Source organism: Simochromis diagramma, unplaced genomic scaffold (genome assembly GCF_900408965.1).
Source record: "Simochromis diagramma unplaced genomic scaffold, fSimDia1.1 OVJJ01000389.1, whole genome shotgun sequence".
NCBI classification, from domain to species: Eukaryota; Metazoa; Chordata; class Actinopteri; order Cichliformes; family Cichlidae; genus Simochromis; species Simochromis diagramma.
The window spans coordinates 2,329,107-2,347,194 of record NW_024387227.1 but is presented as its reverse complement, the minus strand read 5'-3'; the positions used below and the strand labels follow the sequence as shown (position 1 = coordinate 2,347,194).

General features: G+C 39.8%; 2 protein-coding genes and 1 non-coding gene across 3 annotated transcripts; all 3 read left to right on the top strand.

Moving 5' to 3' along the window:
* The first annotated feature begins 3,375 nt into the window (after positions 1 to 3,375).
* Positions 3,376 to 12,312, top strand: LOC120746686 (protein bicaudal D homolog 2-like). The gene is made up of 8 exons (XM_040052116.1): positions 3,376 to 3,870; positions 6,521 to 6,733; positions 7,309 to 7,461; positions 7,777 to 8,241; positions 8,825 to 9,826; positions 9,973 to 10,124; positions 10,551 to 10,782; positions 11,136 to 12,312. Exons 1-8 carry the CDS (start codon positions 3,631 to 3,633, stop codon positions 11,136 to 11,138), a joined length of 2,460 nt encoding a protein of 819 aa, XP_039908050.1. The 5' UTR covers positions 3,376 to 3,630; the 3' UTR covers positions 11,139 to 12,312.
* An 841-nt stretch (positions 12,313 to 13,153) lies between these two features.
* On the top strand, positions 13,154 to 17,292 carry card19 (caspase recruitment domain family, member 19). Its single transcript, XM_040052119.1, has 6 exons — positions 13,154 to 13,244; positions 13,627 to 13,766; positions 14,684 to 14,840; positions 14,971 to 15,033; positions 15,291 to 15,356; positions 15,492 to 17,292. Exons 1-6 carry the CDS (start codon positions 13,238 to 13,240, stop codon positions 15,599 to 15,601), a joined length of 543 nt encoding a protein of 180 aa, XP_039908053.1. The 5' UTR covers positions 13,154 to 13,237; the 3' UTR covers positions 15,602 to 17,292.
* Positions 16,481 to 16,608, top strand: LOC120746805. Its single transcript, XR_005698939.1, has one exon. It is a non-coding gene; the product is annotated as a U6atac minor spliceosomal RNA (small nuclear RNA).
* Positions 17,293 to 18,088: the final 796 nt, after the last annotated feature.

Sequence of the window (18,088 nt, the reverse complement as noted above, 5' to 3'; positions counted from 1 at the left end):
AAATCCCCCCACTGTAATTTTAAAATCACTACCACCAGGTTCTCGTTCTCTCTCTCAGCTTCCTGTTCAAAACAAACAAATGCATTTTTTTGGGTCATACAAATCCCAACTTTCAAAAATATTTTAAAACATTGAATGAATTCTGAAGAAGTGCTCCTAAAACTTGTACTAGCATGCCCCCTACAGGAGCGAATAAAGAAAAAGAAATAATGACATCCACCACCACACAATTCATATCAGTCATAATCGATTAAAAAAATGAGTTTAAAGTTTAGTTAAATGAAGATCAGTGCCATAATATAAGAAAACCCGTGTTTGCTTGTAGATCGAGCATTTTGACTGAACATATTTCCTCTCCATATTTCCTACTGGCCTTCTACACTCTTCACCCTAAACTTTGATAAGCACTGCTCTTTATACAGTCTGTGTTCTACAGGAATGTGCAAAAATAGTTTGTAAAGAGGACAAACCTCAGAGAGCTGTATTTCCGTTTTGCTCCTCTAAGAGCAAACGTTATGATTCCACATCCATACGATAGTGTGTAAACTGAAATACACAATATTTAACCACAGTTAAAACAGTATATCCCCTGAGTATCTGAATATTCCATGTATTCTATAAAGTCTTATATTTAAAGTATTGTGGTCTTACCATGATGTGAGTGGAGGTGCAACAAAGCAACAAATAGTGCAACAGCAAATCCCCAGTAGGTATCTAAGGAGAGTTTGATGGTAATGTTTAGCTTTTATACAAAACCTAAATATGGATGTAAAATTAGGATTCTGCCTTTGATATAGCAGCAGGAAGTACCTCCTTTGTTGTAGGGCGCACCTTTACATCTTTTAGTATGGGCAGGCAGGTCTGAGCAGGGTAGAAAAGTCAACACAGACATTGTGACAAGCAAAACCTGCAGTGCATTATGTAAAATTACATTTTTCTTTTTGGAAAAAAAAATTTCGCTTAAAATTTTTTTGTGAATTTTATAAAAAAAAATTCTACTTACCAGTAAAAATGCCCAGAATCTCAAACGCTATGGTGCAAAATATACCAAGACATACTGGAACTGCGAGTGCTGAAAGTGAAAGCAAAAATAATAAATGGGTCGTTAATCAGTCTTGGCTCAGCCAGGGGTTAATTACTTTGAACAGCGGCTTAAAAAGTGTAACTTACTTCGAAATGGCCTATAGAAAGCCATTCCACATCCCAGTCCAAAGCAGATTGAATAGAAATGGTAATATTTATCTGAAATGTTCAGAATAATAGGTTTCAAATGAATATTCTACATAAAGGAACATTTCTGCCAAATCTGCTGATAATAAATAAACATAATAGATATACATACAGTGTTGATAAAAGTCAAAAATTAAATTCCTTTTGTACTCCTGAAAAAGAAATGATCAGTAGCTTGATGGATAAAAAATACAACATACTGCTGCTTGATAGGAAATAAGAAAAAAAAGCATGTGAGAGAAAGTGAAAGCAGCAATAGACACACTGTGTAGACACATTGTTATATTTATAACACAATGTGTCTACACAGAGCAAGAGCTACAATCGTAGATAGAAAACCTCAGCGAAAGGCAGAAACGCAGGTGTACACACCATTTCAGCTCAGCTGCTCCTGAAGTCCCCAGGCAGGTGTAGCTGAACAAAACAAACAGCATTCAGTAGACAACTTCCTCAAACTGCTGCCAAGGACTGTCACTACCAAAAATTACCACTGAACAGAAGTCCCGCTGACACAGTTTTTCTTTCACATTCACGTGTGTCAAAGGTTAAAAACAATAAGACAGTGCTCTGTCACCTTGTGAAGTACTAGATTTGAATCATGTCCTCAGTTGTTTGGCATTCAAACTTTTACACAAAAAAGCCGACACTCTTTGCACTCTTTGATCACATGACCACAACCTGGTGTCAGTCAACGTAGTTCATGAACAGATTTATGACAGATACCTTTTGACCATTTAACAAGACTTCTAAAAGTACTTAATTGCCAGCTACTTTTATAATAAACTTTTTCCATTCTCTAATAAAGAAGAACATAAACAAAATATTAAATATTTTTTGTGATTTTTTAAAATATATTTATATTCATTAGCCCCCTTTTTTAGTTACAGATAGTTGCATATTTGTCAGCTGCACATCCATGACCCAAATCTCCCATTGTATCACATCCCAAGGGTGCTCTATTGGATTGATATCTGATGACTGTGGAGGTCATTTGAGTACAGTGAACATGTACAAGAAACCAGTTTGAGATCATTTGAACACGGTTATCCAGCTGGAAACAGTCAATAGAAGATAGCCACAGTGTAAACAGATGGACATGGCTAACAGCAGAATTCAGGTAGACTGTGGCATTTAAATGATGCTCAGTTAGTACTAAGAACCCCAAATTGTTCCAAAGAAAATATCTCTCACACCATTGCGCCATCAGCATTAGCATGAGCAGCTGATACAAGGCAAGATGGATCCATGCTTTCATCTTATACCAAATTCTGTCCCTACCATCAGAATGTTTCAGCAGAAATTAATACTTATCAGATCATGCAATGTTTTTTTTTTTCCAATCGTCTATTGTCCAATTTCCTGTTCTTAGCTGCCACTTGTGTGGAACCTGCTGTGGTCTTCTGATACTGTAGCTAATGTTCTTCAACGTTGCACGAGTTGTGCATTTAGAGATGCTGTTCTGCACATCTTAGTTGTGGTGAATTGCCATTTGAGTTACTGTTGCCTTCCTATGAGCATGAAGCAGACATTAACCATGCTCACAGGATATTTTCTCTGTAAATCCTAAAGATGGTTGTCTGCAATAATCTCAGTCGAGCAGCAGTAAAATACTCAAACCAGCCTGCCTGACACCATCAATCATAAAACTTAAATGAAAGTCACCTAACTCACCTTTCTTCCACATTCTGATGCTCAGTTTGAACTTCAGCAGACAATATTGGCCATGTCTACATGCCTGGATGCATTAAGTTGCTGCCATGTGATTGGCTGATTTGATATTTGCGTTTACGAGCAGTTGAACAGGTGTACCTAATAAATAAAGTGACTGAAGATCATATTTCTATAATTAACTAATCTACTGTTCATTCGACAAGCGAGTATAACAAAAATACCCATAAACTCTAATAAAGATCCTAATAAATATGCAATGTAATTATAGTTGCAGTTTCACAGTTGATTCTCTAGATGGCGTTTCAGTAAACTGTAGGGTCATGTCTCGGCAAACGCAATGCATTCTGGTACTTGAAGTCAACGCGGCTTCAGAAGCAAGGAGTCCTTGAGGTAGCGCGCCTCACTTAAAACTACATTTCCCTTCGTAGTCACGCTAATTTGAATGCCGTGTAGGGGGAGCGTTTTTTTCTAATCGATGAGCTCAACTGAAGTTTCCTCTGTCAGCTTCAAGAAGAGGCAGAAAAATATCGAGAATGAGCAAACTGTTGTCCAGTTTGAGCTCCGTCGAGGTCCGCAGTGAGTGAAAGGCCGGGAAACTAAACACAGTTTAAGCCCAACAATGCGCCCCAAACAAAGAAGGCAGTGATTTGCGGTCTTGGTGGTTTGCTCCGCTGCTCCCGCTAGTTAGGGCTGGGTCCCGTTACGGTTGGGAGTCGGCGGCTCGCCAAGATGTCTATGGAGGAGCAGGAATATCCTGAGGCGGTACTGGTGACAGAAGCCGGGCCGCAGTGGCTCCAAGTCGAAGTGGAGCGTCTGACCCGGGAGCTTCGCGAAACGACCCAGGAGAAGATCCAGGCGGCTGAGTATGGGCTGGCGGTGCTGGAGGAGAAGCAGCAGCTCAAGCAGCGATTTGATGAGTTGGAGACGGACTACGAGACGGTCCGACAGGAACTGGATCAGCTGAAGGAGGTAACCCGAGGTCACCGCCACGCAGCCAGATATAAGTCCTGGCATCAGTCAGTATGTGAAGGCGAGGAGAGCAACTTAGTGCATGTTATAATAGCAGCACGGTGGGAATTTAGAGTGACATCGGGGATCAAACTAGAAGCAGTCGGTAGTGGGGTTTGCTTCCCCTGAGCCCCAGCCATGTCTATTTATATCCCTCCTGCCTCCTCAAATATTATATGAAGTTTGAAATATGCATAACCACCTCCAAGCAGAAATATTGCAGTGTTACCTAATGTTGCCTCGCCTTAAAGGATGAAAACTGTCATTAGTTTTGATTACTTGCCTTTACTTGCTCCAAAGGCTGAGGCCTTGAAATCAGACTGTAGCTGCAGTGGCTTGTGTCACATTTAAGCCTGTTTGGCCAATTTGCTGTTAACCTGTTTAAAAATAAGTTTTTCCAGTGGTGAAATCATAAAAAAATAAGTTAACAGCCCTGAATATCTGTGTTTCTTTTCATCTCCTAATAGCTTGTCTGTTGAGACATTTTTAACCCACAGTGTCAGCCAACCCCAAGGCCCTTCAGTCTCACAGTAGAGGAATAACCTCTACAGCTAAATATGACAGGTGAAGGCATCTATCAATCTAGTAAACATTAAGCTGAACAAAGATAACTTGGCAACACTTTTTCACAGCAACTCATAAGATGCACCGCCAGCCACTGAGATCCTAACATGTGGGAAAATCTGTCTGTATTTCATTAGAGAATAAAGAAGTGTGTGTGTTGGGGGTGGTCGGGAACTTCCCTTCAGTTCAGTCTTAAGACTGTTGTCACATCCAGTCTATCAGTCAGTAGAGGAAGTGCATCCTAAAGCATTTCCACATTGCTGTCTGTCAGCTGTACGTCTAAATGTCCAATTTCTATTATTAGTGTCCTTCAGTGTTTGTGTTCACATGAAATGGCAATAGGTCATTGTGTGTAGGCTGGGCTTAAATGGGTCGCAGTCTTATTAATACCTTTATACTGGAAATCTAGTCTAATATCATGAAATGTAAATTAAAAAGGAGGATGTGAGATTTTTGCCACTACCAGTAATTTTCTGGTTTATAGATTATAGTTGCATCACGAAGTGACTAATTGTTGTGGTCATTTACTTAGTATCTCATGATTGTGACAGTTTCTCCTTACTACAGTACATCGCTGAGAGTGATGTAAGGTAAAGGAATCATCCATCCTCGTCCTCTATCAGCCTCCTATTGATTCACATCATCATGACTGACCATGACTATGATCCTAGTTACACAGATCTGTTTGTCTGACTGAGAATTGGCCAGAAAAAGACATCTAGCTCTACAGTGAGGTCCATTTGCTCTCACATCCCCACTTAGTAACTGTTGACTTTAGCTGTTTAGTTCGTAACTGTGCAGATATGGCATCAAATTATTCATCAATTTACTGCTATTCTGAAAATTAGTTCACCTGCTTAGTAAAACCATTCGACTGACATTTTGCAAAAAGATTTCAAAGACTGTTCCTAGTAGCTGGTTAAACATTGAAAGTAAAACACATGCTGCAGCTTTGGGAATATTGCTAGCCATTTATCCAATCTGTTTTAAAGTAGATAAATATTTATTTTATAATATCAAAGCAATATCTATACAGATTTGTGTTTGATGATTATTTGAACAGTGTTTTTTTTAATTGCAGAAAAACACTGACCTGTCAAAATGTCAATAAAATTCAAATTTCTGACACATTTTGAAATTTACATTTGAGTTCTTCTGTAATCCTCAAGTGACTGAACTGTTTTACCAAGTGGGAGTCATGTATGAAGCCAGAGTATTTTATTTTATACTGGATACTTTTTTTAAGATTCTATATTTTAAAATAATATTCTATCATTTATTTATGACAGATATGCTGCAGTGCTCTATTTTTATTAGTCATGGTTTCATGTATTACTGGGCTTCAAGCATTTACAAATACACTTGAAGGCAGTTAGTTTTTTTGTTTATGGCCTATGTGCTTTAATTATTGTCACATCCACTTTTTTTTAGTCTATCTTTGTGATTATTATGCAGATTGTACTGTTCTGTTACAGTATAATTGTTGTCTCTGCTAGTTTCAGTATCATGTTTGATGTTTTTGTGCTAATGAATGTCTACATCCATAAAGGCGCTGACATCATCGTCATTAAATAGAGAAATAAATTCATGTTAGGAAACATTTTATCATTAAAAAAATCAGTTTGGCCAAAATTGTTGTATGAATAAGTTTCAAATGTAATCTGTGTTTGCAGCAAAACTCTTCATAAAAACCAAAGAAATAAACGCAGTGAATGTAGCATGTAAAAATGCATCGCCAATTTAACTACAATTTTATTTAGAGTGATGACTAAGAACCGATACTCGAGTATATTTCCTTATCTGTGGTTTCATTTCCTCTCTTGAGATGGAGAATTTTACTTAGGTCATTGTTATTAGAAAGAGCTGTCCAGTACCCCATACACACACATTTGTGATATTTTCTGAAATGGTAGATCTTTATTTAACTGAAGTCTCTAACTAGTTATGTTGGCCATGCTCGTGGTTGTGTGCATGTGTCTTAAAGCAGGTTTGTAACAAATCCTTAATCAAACATGTTTGTTCTATTGTTTTTTCTGTCTGTCTTTAGGCCTTTGGACATGCTTACTCAACCCACAGAAAGGTGGCAGCAGATGGGGAGAGCAGGGAAGAGTCTTTGATACTGGAGTCTGCCAGTAAGGAGGCTCTCTACCAGCAGAAGGTCCTGGAGTTACAGAATGAGCTCCGACAGTCCAAAGCTTCCCTCGCCAGTGCACAAGCTGAAAATGACCGCCTGTCATCCATTGCCCTGGAAATGAGAGAGGTAGGTATTGAGAGTGCTGCAATATGAATTTCTTCTCACGATTTACACTCAAATGCTCACTTTAACTCCTGTTGAGCATTTTCTTATCATAGTATATGGTCGGCCAAAGTTTGAATCGGCGTCTTTTATGTGTCATCATCGGAGATCTGCTATTTGCAGCACGATTGGGAAAATCAAGGAAAGCTTGTAATGCTAACTGAAGTTGACTTGTAGACTACGAAAAGTTGCCAGTGTTGGTTGTGAGAGAGCTGCTTCTTGTCATGCGGGAGGGCCAGTTTGCACTGAGCCCAGCAGGAAAGATGATGTAATGGTCCGCAGTGAGTGACACAAAGGATGTCCTCCACCGCGGCTCTCTGTAGAATGAATTGGTAAGTGGACCATGTCCTCCTTCCGTCATTGCACATGGCTGCCAAAGACTTGTGGCATGTGAAGCACTCTTGCCCTTATTGTAACTCATTTGCTGAACTATTGCAAGCGTGTAGTTTGTGGTTTACACTGCATTTGCTAATGGTGAACATAGGTTTAAATGAAAGGTCATCCAGTTATTCTCCCGTTGTCCCCGTTCTTGTGTGCAGAATTCAGAGCTGGCAGAGCTGCAGCGCAGTCAGCTGCGAGACGACATCAGAGAGTACAAGGTTCGGGAGGCTCGACTGCTGCAGGACTACAGCGAGTTGGAGGAGGAGAACATCTCACTTCAGAAACAAGTGTCTGTGTTGAAACAGAACCAGGTGAGACTGGCCATAAAACTCAAGTTTTGTAGTGGGTGGAAATCATTCAGAAATAGCTGTGTTGTTCATGTTTTTATGAGTCAGACTAACCATATTATCATTTTGGTTCTAATATCACTACACAGTCATTATGTCATTTCCTTACAATTTAAAAATATGAGCACGCACCAAATTTTACATTCAAAAAAATGGGTCTGTGTATAATATTTTGGCCAACCACGATGCACTCATGCCTGTTTCACAAATTATAACAAATGCTGCTTACTGGTGTAAAAGTATTAGCTGTGTTATTTATATTTTTGGCTGTCTCTACAGGTGGAATTTGAAGGTCTAAAGCATGAGATCCGCCGCCTGGAGGAAGACAGCCAGTGTCTGCACAGCCAGCTGGAGGAAGCAATGCGTCTGAGAGAAATTGCCGAGCGGCAGCTGACGGAAGCTTTAGAGACCATCAAGACAGAGCGTGAGCAGAAGGCCTCGCTGCGCAAAGAGCTTTCCCACTATATGACCATCGGCGGCTCTGTGTACAGTAGCTCTTTCAATATTTCCATCGATAACCCCAAACTCCACGAGGATCCTTCGGCCATCAATGAACCGGACAATGATGATCTAATAAGAGGCTTTGAGAACGGCTTGGTTAAATTGAGTGAAAGTGATGAAGACAATAGAACTGCAGTGAACAAGCGAGGAGAGGGCTTCAAACCAGTCCCTAGCTTGGTGGACGACCTGCTGAGTGAGCTCAACATATCAGAGATACAGAAACTGAAACAACAGCTGGTGCAGGTATGAGATCCATCAGATGCACTTGGATCAAGAGCCATCATTATCTGACTGCAGCATACCTGATGCCATGATTTCTCATTCAGTAAAAAGCTCAAGTTCTACTGTAGATGTCATAGAAAGGCTGCCATGCTATTTTCACTAGATGATTATCGTGGCCAAAAGAATTTAAGATCTTATCACAGGAGTTTTGAGAAAACAGGAAATGCTGTCAGTCTAATGCATCCCTAACTTTATCTGTCGCTGTGTATTCTGTGGATCTAGAGCGTAAAAAGGGCAACTGGGCTAAACCAGCATGGACAAATGTCACCCATGTGTGCAGTAACTCAGTTCAGTAGCTGAACTAAATCTGTAATGTAGTGATACTAAATTACTAGTAATCATCAGGATTGGCAGGTCACACTGAGATAGGTAATGTTGGGTACACCTTTAACTGAGTCACTCAAAAGTTCCTGAAAGGTTGTTAAGAAACTTTAATTGCACTCTGTCACCTGGCCAAAAAGGCCGTTCCTGTTTTGTTCTGTCTCTCTTTTTTTCTATAAAGTTGCCTAGCTGACTAATGAACTCTTTATCTGTATTTCTGTAGGTTGAGAGGGAAAAAGTTGCCCTGATCAACTCTCTGCAGGAGAGCCAGAAGCAGCTGGAACAGGCCTATGGGACTGTGTCCGAGCAAAAGGAAACGGTCAACAGGTTGACTGAAAATCTAAGTGCAATGAGGAAACTTCAGGCCAGTAAGGAGCGGCAGTCTGCCCTCGACAGTGAGAAAGACAGGGACAGCCATGACGACGGAGACTACTATGAACTGGACATTAACGGGCCTGAGATTCTGCAGTGTAAATACACCGTTGCAGTGTCTGAAGCTGGAGAACTGAGGCAAGAGCTGAAAACACTAAGGGTGCAATACGAGGAGTGTCGAACCCAATATGAAGATGAGCGAGCGCGGCTGGAGAGCGACGTCCAGGACTTGAGGTCAAAGCTGTCGTCCTTGGAGAAAATTAGCCAAGCAGATAAAGCAGCGATGTCACGTCTGGAGAGGGAGCTCCGTCTGGCCAGCGAAGCTGCAGGAGAGTCGCTTGGCAGCCTTAATGTGGCGCAGGATGAGCTCGTAGCCTTCAGTGAAGAGCTGGCCAATCTCTACAACCACGTGTGCATGTGCAACAATGAAACCCCTAACCGCGTCATGCTCGACTATTACAAGGAAGGCAAGGCCATCGTAAGAAAGGGGCAAGAAGCAAAGGATCACCAGTCAGTACTTCTCACTAACGGGTTAATCGGTGAGACTGAATCTGGAAAGTCCGACTCCGGCAGCGCAGCAGTTACTGCAGCTCCAGCACACGAGCACCGGCCGGAACCCATGAACATCTATAACCTTGTTGCTATTATCAGGGACCAGATCCGCCACCTGCAGCAAGCGGTGGACCGCACCACAGAGCTGTCACGTCAGAGACTTGCCAACCTGGAGCTGAGCGCAGTGGCTGACAAAGACAAAGAAGCGTGCATGGAGGAGATTCTCAAACTGAAATCCCTGCTTAGTACCAAAAGGGAGCAGATTGCCACTCTCAGAGCTGTTCTCAAGGCCAACAAACAGGTGGGAGGATGGTTTGTGTATGTGTCAGGGGAACGATGTTTATTAATGCACACATAGAATAGAATAGAATAGAATAACGATGCAAAAACCATAGGATTTAAAAACTGCAGAACTTTACATTAATCTTTTTATGTTGTTCCCTTCAGACAGCTGAGGTTGCTCTGGCCAACCTCAAGAGTAAGTATGACAGTGAGAAGACCATGGTGACCGAGACTATGATGAAGCTCCGTAATGAGCTCAAGGCTTTGAAAGAGGACGCAGCTACGTTCTCATCTCTCCGGGCCATGTTTGCTACAAGGTACGACACATACTTTCAATGTAAATCAGCCATTATGTACATAAATTGGGCAAATATAATTTAAAAATAAATAAATAAATAAATAAATCAGGTGGCTCAGACCAAACGAATCCTTCTCGGTTACAGGAGACATTAAAAAGAACATTGATATAGATTTTTAATATTTCTGCTTTTTCACTCGAGAAAAAATATTTTGCATTTCTGTGTATTTCTCTGAGAAAGATGCAAAGCATTGTGGGAGCAGTCTGATGTAATACTTGTGCAGTCAGTTAGCGTGGTAATCATCCTCCCATCTGGAAAATGCAGTCTGGGGAATCATGACAGCCGCAGTAGTTTGAGGCAAATTGCTCCACCTGCTGGCAGTAAAGTTTACCCTTCTCTTCTCTTCTCTTCTCTTCTCTTCTCTTACATCTTTTTTCCTCTCAGGTGTGATGAGTATGTTACACAGCTGGATGACATGCAGAGGCAGCTGGCTGCTGCTGAGGATGAAAAGAAGACGCTGAACTCTTTGTTACGTATGGCCATTCAGCAAAAACTCGCATTAACTCAGCGCCTAGAGGATTTGGAGTTTGACCACGAACAAGCACGCCGCAACAGCGCCACAACAGTGGGAGGCAAGGCCAAAACGAAGGGCAAGGGAGCCTCTTCCAGCCGCAGTGTAAGTCACGAGCTGTAATGCAGAACGACCTCTAAGGCACAAAATTTCAACGAAGGCCAGCTCTTCTAGATGTTTTCAAAATGTAAAAAAAATAATAATTTGGGTCAGAATAACTCTTTCTTTTACTGGTAGGTCTCGATATTCAGCATTGAGTTATTTGTTTGTTTTGATGAAGTATAGGCAGGTGTAATGTGGAAAGAGGAAGAACTTGTCCCCTGTAGTAGCCTAAAAGTCTATTGGTGATTCATGTCTGAACCCTGCATGCAAAGCACACCCAACACCTTTGTTGTGCATCTCACTTAATGCAGGAGAAACTGAAATTAATTTCATTTTTTTCTCTTTTGTCTTTGCAGTAAACTCATGAAGCCAAGTGTCCTTAACGAGCTCCGTCAGGTTATGCACGTCGGTGGCCAGTTGTCTGCTCTCCTGGTTTCTCCACTCTCAATCACGCTCCATATCATGTCACTACTAAGACGAGAATATATCAAACAGTATTAGCCAAGAGCCTTGTTTTAGAGTGCCAGAACAGCTATTTAAAATGGCATCAAATTCAGTGAAAACTGCAGAAAATAACACACCAGCTACCCGGTGCAGTCCATCAGTCTTCCAAAATATGAACCACTATGATTACTCAACCGGTGGAATAGTCACAATGGGTGTTTGGTTGGTTACTTAACGCCTGACTGACTTAGCACTTTTCTGTTTCACGTATTTGCTCCAAGCTTATTCCACTTTCTAAAATGATGCTAACTGTTTCAAGTATTGTGTAATGTTTGTACTCTGTGTGCATGCTTGTCTTCCAACATACCTTTAACCTTATTTATTTCATAGCAACAAAGTCACAGATTGCTTTTAAAGCCACAAGTAAGTCTCTGATTTTGATGTCTGTTGGCCTTAGATTTAGTATTTGACACATACTGACAGCCAGAATTCTTGACAACCGTGTCTTCTGTCGTGCTGTATTGTCATAACTCTATGATCCTGGAAATATGAAGCTTCAAATACGGGATCTTAACTACATTGTGTATCACTATGTTCCTAACAGATAAAGCAGAGCGGTTACAAATTAAAAGCATGCTCGTTATGTCTGGAAAAAGAATAAAAATGCAAATCTTATTTAAGGATTTATAAGTTAAGGTCAGATGTATAGTATTCATAAACTCTATTCATGATAAAGAATTTTTAAAGTTACTGTTTTAATACAATTTTTTGTAAAGCTTTTCAAATAAGTCTGCAGTGCCATTGTGTGTTTTTTCTTTATACAAGTGCCACATTCAGACATGACAACAAAAGAGAACCCTAAGTGTTTGTGCTATATAATAATATTTTACATCTTGTTGCTCACATTATTGGTCCTAATTGATTGCAGTTTTTACTATAACTGTAATTGTATTTATTTGTCTCAGTTCATTCAGACTACAGGATTTGAAATCCTTTTTATTTCATAAGGGAGTGTGCATTTAGCTGGCAGGTTGAGGCTTAAAAAAAGTACTGAAATGAGAAAAAAAAAAAAAACACAAGCAAAAATCCTAATTGTAAGATCCTGTCACTGCTTCCTGTTACAGTATGTCTGGTGAAGAAATAAATCTAACTTTTACAATTCTGATGGTTTTTTATTTTTATCTTTTTAACTCATGTCTTTATATTTTTCAAGGAAACATCTGCAAACATACATGTAAATATAAGTATATAAGGCAAAATGAGCTCTCATGCAATTGAGGCTTCAGTGAACAGCAGAAGAATAAACTGAAGGGCCAGGTGTAGCTCTCAGGTCCTGTGTCAGGTCTCTGCTGGAATTTTTCCCAAATTCCTAAGGACATGACTTCAAGATACTGTTCATCTGCTGTAAATAGTTTTTCCTCACTTTGTCCAGCTTCCTCAGATTTATTAAGCTAATACCTCTGTGGGAATCACATGTTGGTGCAAAATGGTATTTTGTGGTTGTCAAACTATGTTATCTTCTGCATTTTTCTTATATTTACCAAAAGAAATGGAAAAGAAACGTGTTTTTCCAGCTAGTAGCAAAGTGCCTACAAATACTATTTAAAATTGGTTATTTGGCATGTTAGTGTAAACACAATGCTGCTCCCTCCCTTGAGTTCGGATACCCATTTTATGCTTGAATGACTCATTGGTCAGTGATGGACTATATCACATCTAACATTAGCAACATTATTCACGCTATTAACATTAAGTGAAACTAGGTGGTTTTACATAGAGCTCTCATTTTGCACTTATGTGTATAGACATAAAAAATATACATCAATTATGATACAAATAGATCCAAATAAAGTTGTTACAGTTCTAATTAGTTACAGCAAAAGCTACATTGTATAAAGTCTTTGCGCTGAAAAAGGTTATTTTTCCTTAATGAGAGACGTTGACGTAAGCCCATCCCTGCCGGCGGCATGACGTCAGCGGGCGTGTCCAACAGAGGGCACAGGGGGACTCTGCAATGGGAGGTTTGTGTATTTCTTTACCTAAAATAACAAATAACGCTTATTCTACATTATCTAGCCCTCAGTTTTGCTATAATATGACCCGATTAGCTTGGAGTGACCAATATTACGACAGCAGTGGCAAGCTGAAGTTTGCGCTTTGCCAAAGATAATGTAACGTCTCATTCCAAGTCATGTTCGGGACTTTGAAGTTTCTTAACTTCGCCACGCCTCATACTCCACTCTTGCTAAAGTTTCGAGAGAGAAAAAATAACTGGCTTTAAAGTTTCTTTTCTATGAGTAAACCACTGCCTACTTACGTACCCTTCCAAAGAAAAATGCTAGCCTGTTGACAAACAACTGCCCATATACCGAATGGGTTTAACGCCTCCGTTTACACCGACAGACAGTTTTTGTGAGCAGCTCACAGAGGACAGCACCTTCCTCAAACATGACCCGAGACTGGACACAGAAGTCGTGGATAAACTCATCCTGCAGCTCAACAGAATCTACCCGCAGATCCTCACTGACAAGGAGGCAACCAAAGTGAGTCATCCTCAGCAGCCATTTACTGTCTCTGTGGCATACTGACAGTGGTGCAACGGAATAACATTCAAGTAAAACAATGTTAAAAAAATCGAAGTTGTACTGCTCTAGAAATACACTGCGGTGTTTATTAGTGTAGTTGCAAGTGCATAATAAAACCAGTCAAACAGCAACAGAATGGCCATGAGCTCACAAGCTGTATAAACTATGCTGTTATTACTAGTTTGATCACTTGCATGCAGCATTTGGTTTCGCTATAGCTGTTTATGGTAGCTGCTATGGTTTATGCAGTGGTTGCTAGGGGTGTAACAATCTAGAAACCCAGACCAAAACCACTATTCAAACATCTGCATACCTGTATCACAGTTTCATCTTTTCTTACTGTGATATATACGTGGAGGTGTTAATGTCTGGTTAAAGCTGCTGTGTTCAAAGATCATTAAAGTGTGCGCTGATTGGAAATACATCACAATAACGGATGTTTTTTGTTCATGCTCAGTTATAAGAAAGTTGTCAGGTCTGTGGTTTAAAAAGAAGAAGAAGAAGACAGAAAGTGGTTTTGGAGAGTTGTTATAATTGTAGTGATTGCAGATTTTCAGAACCTCATTCTGAAAATGGAACCATAGTCAACAGGATAGCAGGAGTAAAGAAAGAAAAGTGTGAAGCTGCATAAAATTAAAATGCTCTAGCATTGTCAGGTGCCTTTAAAACTGTATTTCAGCAGGCACGCTTACATAAACTAGTTTAAATTCCAGTAATAAATGTATTTATTTATGTCCTATCGCTTCAAGTGAAAATATTCCTATACAGACACCTGGAAAGCATTCACGGTTCTGAAAATCTTGAGGTTAAAACACCATAGTGAATGATTTCAGTGTAAGATTAACAAATAATATCTGTTGTTAACTGTTGTCCAGTTCCGAAACTTGGATGTACCCACAAGTGTTCGACTGGGTGAGCTCTTGACACACCTACAAGGGAAAGGAGAGGAAGCATGCAGGGAATTTTACAGGGCTCTTCACTTGCATGTTGAGGAGGTCTACTACAGTTTGCCTACAAGGCTTCACCTCAGAGGTTCGTCTCTGAAATGGCTTATACTCATATCATACCACTTTCATACATATCAGTTTTTTTGGAGGTTATGGGGAGTAATTGTGGTTATATATGTAGGCATATTTTACATTTTATTCCATCCTGCTTCCAGATTCCTTGGATCCGCTCAAACTTCCACGGGTCATCAAACAGAGACATGCTTTGAATGACAGAGGTAAGATTTGGAGGGAGAGTAAAGAATTAGTGCCAGCATGTGTGCCATGTAATATACAGTGTAATTTATTTATGTATATAACTAAGAAACAAAACTATAAAACATAAACAGTGATGCTGCTTTTAAGCTATGAGGGCTTTCCAAATGTTTAAAAAATAACTTTCAAAACTGTGACAAAACTATTCAAGGCAAAACTTGTATCTAATTATTTAGCACTGACATGATACCTAATTTTTTATGTGCTTCCTGTTTTGCAGGTCCCCTCTTCTTTATGGGCTGTTTCACTTTTGTAGTGGGAATGGCTTTCTTCTATTACTACAGTGGTAAACTTTTTTTCTCCCAAATTTTTCACGTGACTTCATTTTATATTGTCAGGATTATATAAATGCTCATTTTAATGGTGTGAAAACAATTTTCACTTTTCCAGAGGTAATTTTTATTTCTTTCTTATTGTGTAGAAGCTAAAGTGACTGGAGGAAGCCGGGCACTTGGGATGGCTGCTCTTGGACTGAAAAGAAAAGCTCAAGAAGTTCTTATATGGTACACTGAGGAAAGCCTCATAAAGTAAAGGGAGTCTTCTTCAGTTGTTCTGCTCTTGCTGCTTTTACCAAAGCACAACACACTATATATTTTCAAGGGTTTTAAGGTAATTATGTACACAGTGTAAATGATATATAGGCTTATTTTGCTTGTTTGCATTTGGTACTTCGCAATTGAAAGTATCCCATTTAAATGGTTTTGAGGGATTAATACAGTTGAGGTTGAAACTGGTGTAGGGAAATGAAATGGAGGATTTGTGCTGTGGAATGCTTCCACAAAACTAGTTTAAAACTTTTTTTCCCTAACATCCAACTTACTTTATTACTTTTTTCAAACTGAGAAATTTGAAAACTAAATAATGGGGTGGTTCTTGACTTTAATCTATGATTTGTTAAGAACAAATGTTTTTTTTTTTTTTTTAAGAACTAGTTTTAAGCTCTTCAGTTAGGTCAAGAACAGCCCCTGGCTGCCATCTTGTGGTTAAAAGAGGAGCTACATCACTAAATTTACGTCTGTTTCATAAGAACTTCCCCAAATTCCGCCTCTCACAATACAAAAAAGGATATTAAACGTGTGAACAATCCAGTGCCACATGGGGCAAGCCAAATCCATAAAAGTAATGCTTTAAATGACTTTATAGCGAATGTTACAATCACGTGACTGCATCTACCAATGCGGGGACGGCTTCCTACCGCAGTGCAGTGTGGGTAGAGTTGCAACCAATTGAAAACATAAATATCGAATGTAACTGAAAACAAAGAAGACATAAATAGTGAACCACTCGTTTGAAGAAAACCACGAATATTCGACCTATTTCAATTAGACTAAAGTTTGGAAGTGACACCGTGAGTGAAACCAAGCTGTGTCCTCGCGGGTATATATGACGACGTCCTGCTTTTGGGAGGTTGTGTTGTATGAAAGGAGAGAAGGTTAGCACTCCCCTTGACAAGGATGGAATTGGCCCTAGTGGCCTGCAACACACATACGGTTAAGGCATTGCCACCTACTTCGTGGCATCTCTAACCATGTTTTTTTTTAAATTGTTTTTAACCGTTCCTTGACCTTCCCCGTTACTGTTTAGCTGACTCTGTGTCACTTACCGCGCCCTGTTTTTCCACCGAGCAGCTGAAGAACGGAAATCTATCATACTCTTTGCTTCCGCTGTTTCGGGCAGGACGGTAATGTTTCATTGTCCTCGTTTGGCTTACCACTGAATGCACTGAAAACCCGGCGTCAAACTTCTCACTGAAGTAGTTACATTTAGTTTGCTACAGTTATAAATCCATATTGTATCATATAGTATGGATATTTTTGTCTTGTTGTTCATACTGTGCCTCTCCTGCCTATTTTAAATACTGTCTAGCAATAAATTAACTTGCACCAAATGTTGAAACAAATACAACTTCATAGTATTTTCTGTAAAAACGCACACAAGATATACTAGTAATGGTGCTTAAACCTTCTTCATGGTTTGAAGGTTAATTCTCAGGATGTCAGATGCTAATATTGTGGCAAATTGTAGTTTAAATTATTTTTGTGTTTGTGCCTTGTAATCAACAACCTCTAAACATAAAAATTTGACTTGTGGTGAAAATTAGTTAACATAAAGCCAGTTTGTCATGATTTGTGTCCTGTGCCTTACATGTGGGGATGCTATCATTTTGTAAAACTGACTTTTGTCTTCGCACAATAAACCAGTAACAACAAAAAAACACTCAACTTGATGGTTATGTAGTTTTATTTTGTATAACAAATTGTTTAAAAATAGGCAGTGTGTAACACGAGATTATTAAAGGATAAAGACAATGATCCTTAAAAATGCATTTAAAAAAGTCTAAAAGTAACCATATAATTCACAATAAACAAACAGAAAAACAATCTAATTCGTAAGGCAAGGAAAAAAGTTTAACCTGTTAACATCCACCAGGTCACCAGTAATCCATCATGATAACTCATGGGTTTGGTTTTATTTCAACCACCGTTGATGAGGTGTAATACATTTCTTTTTGGTTCATTTGGGGTTTCCCATTCAGGTGAAAATTCTATAAAAATGGTAAATGGCCTGTATTTGTATAGCGCTTTAAGGCCTTAAGGACCCCAAAGCGCTTTACACATCCAGTCACCCGCCCACACTGGTGATGGCAAGCTACATTGTAGCTACAGCCACCCTGGGGCACACTGACAGAGGCGAGGCTGCCAGACACTGGCGCCACCGGGCCCTCTGACCACCACCTGGCAACGGGTGAAGTGTCTTGCCCAAGGACACAACGACCGAGACTGTCCAAGCCGGGGCTCGAACCAGCAACCTTCTGATTGCAAGGTGACCTCCCAACTTTTGAGCCACGACCAAGAAACGTGGTGGACATTAACCAAACCAAAAACTCTTAACCATAGGTGGGTCAACAATGAGCTGGTGTATGCTAGGAGGTTGAAATTTTCTTTAGACAGATTTTGCATAGCTCTTTAAAAAATAAAGCAGTTAAGGCCCACTGTAAACATTATTAGAATGGTAAAG

Bases quoted from the DNA above. Each gene is read 5' to 3' on its own strand.
- card19 (XM_040052119.1), top strand. The intron at 15,034-15,290 runs GTAAGATTTGGA...CCTGTTTTGCAG, and splicing joins ACATGCTTTGAATGACAGAG to GTCCCCTCTTCTTTATGGGC. The intron at 15,357-15,491 runs GTAAACTTTTTT...CTTATTGTGTAG, and splicing joins TTTCTTCTATTACTACAGTG to AAGCTAAAGTGACTGGAGGA.
- LOC120746686 (XM_040052116.1), top strand. From the start codon at position 3,631: ATGTCTATGGAGGAGCAGGAATATCCTGAGGCGGTACTGGTGACAGAA. The intron at 8,242-8,824 runs GTATGAGATCCA...GTATTTCTGTAG, and splicing joins TGAAACAACAGCTGGTGCAG to GTTGAGAGGGAAAAAGTTGC. The intron at 9,827-9,972 runs GTGGGAGGATGG...TGTTCCCTTCAG, and splicing joins TTCTCAAGGCCAACAAACAG to ACAGCTGAGGTTGCTCTGGC.